Source organism: Triticum dicoccoides, unplaced genomic scaffold (genome assembly GCF_002162155.2).
Source record: "Triticum dicoccoides isolate Atlit2015 ecotype Zavitan unplaced genomic scaffold, WEW_v2.0 scaffold246278, whole genome shotgun sequence".
Lineage (NCBI taxonomy): Eukaryota > Viridiplantae > Streptophyta > Magnoliopsida > Poales > Poaceae > Triticum > Triticum dicoccoides.
Genome location: NW_021251230.1, coordinates 1 through 764, shown reverse-complemented (window position 1 = coordinate 764; position 764 = coordinate 1). Strand labels below are relative to the sequence as shown.

The window sequence follows — 764 nt, the reverse complement described above, 5'->3', positions numbered from 1 at the left end:
TTGCACATGAGGACTTCAAGAAACTTTTTGCCACTACAAGAAAATAACATTAAAAGAATTGGTATGCAGGGAACAACACCATGCACAACATTGCAACCAATGACAAATAGAGCATTCACACTACATAAATCACAGCATCATTATTTTGTTCTTTTGTCTAGTGTGTATGCAGGTTACTAGCATAGATCAGGATAATTTCATGTAGGAGAAAGAAGAAGAGTTAACATACTTTATCTGGTCGAAGAATATTGTCCATTGTTATGTAAACAAGGTTGTCATCACCGGCCCACTCAATGTCAGAAGTAATTGCTTTCAGTGGTTGCCCAACATACTGTCCACTCTCTGCGTCAATGACAAAAACAGTGTAGATTTCATCACCCTTTGTGTCCTCTGCGTACGCAACTAGCTTGCCACTGGGACTGACCTGAAATGTGAGTGAAGCATTCAAGTGGTGGGACATTAACAATCAAACATACACACATGGAGAAGAGGACGGGTCCACAAGCACAACCATACCTTGAAAGCCCCGATGCTGTAGTAGTCATGGCCCTCAGCCTTTAAATTCTCGTCCAGAATAATATGCTCAGCAGGCGCATCAGGGCCTGTGGGCATCTCATCGTGGACTGTAACAGGGCCATCGGTCGGCACAAGACGCCTGCAGCGTTGCGCATACTCCTTGCCGGTCAATGTTCTTTTGTAGTAGTAATACTGCCCCTTGCGCAGAGGCGCATCTATATCGTCTTCCTTGATTCTCCCTCGGATCT

The 764-nt window shown here is 44.4% G+C and overlaps 1 protein-coding gene across 1 annotated transcript; it reads right to left on the bottom strand.

Annotated features, from left to right (window-relative positions):
* Positions 1 to 220: 220 nt before the first annotated feature.
* On the bottom strand, positions 221 to 758 carry LOC119345519 (dipeptidyl aminopeptidase BI-like). Its single transcript, XM_037615564.1, has 2 exons — positions 517 to 758; positions 221 to 424 (listed from the first exon to the last, which is right to left on the bottom strand). Exons 1-2 carry the CDS (start codon positions 610 to 612, stop codon positions 221 to 223), a joined length of 300 nt encoding a protein of 99 aa, XP_037471461.1. The 5' UTR covers positions 613 to 758.
* Between the last annotated feature and the right edge of the window lie 6 nt (positions 759 to 764).

What these genes read in the sequence shown, in the direction of transcription:
- LOC119345519 (XM_037615564.1), bottom strand. Translation starts at nt 612, where the DNA reads ATGCCCACAGGCCCTGATGCGCCTGCTGAGCATATTATTCTGGACGAG. An exon ending in ACAGCATCGGGGCTTTCAAG is followed by an intron (nt 425 to 516) that starts GTATGGTTGTGC and finishes CTCACATTTCAG; the next exon opens with GTCAGTCCCAGTGGCAAGCT.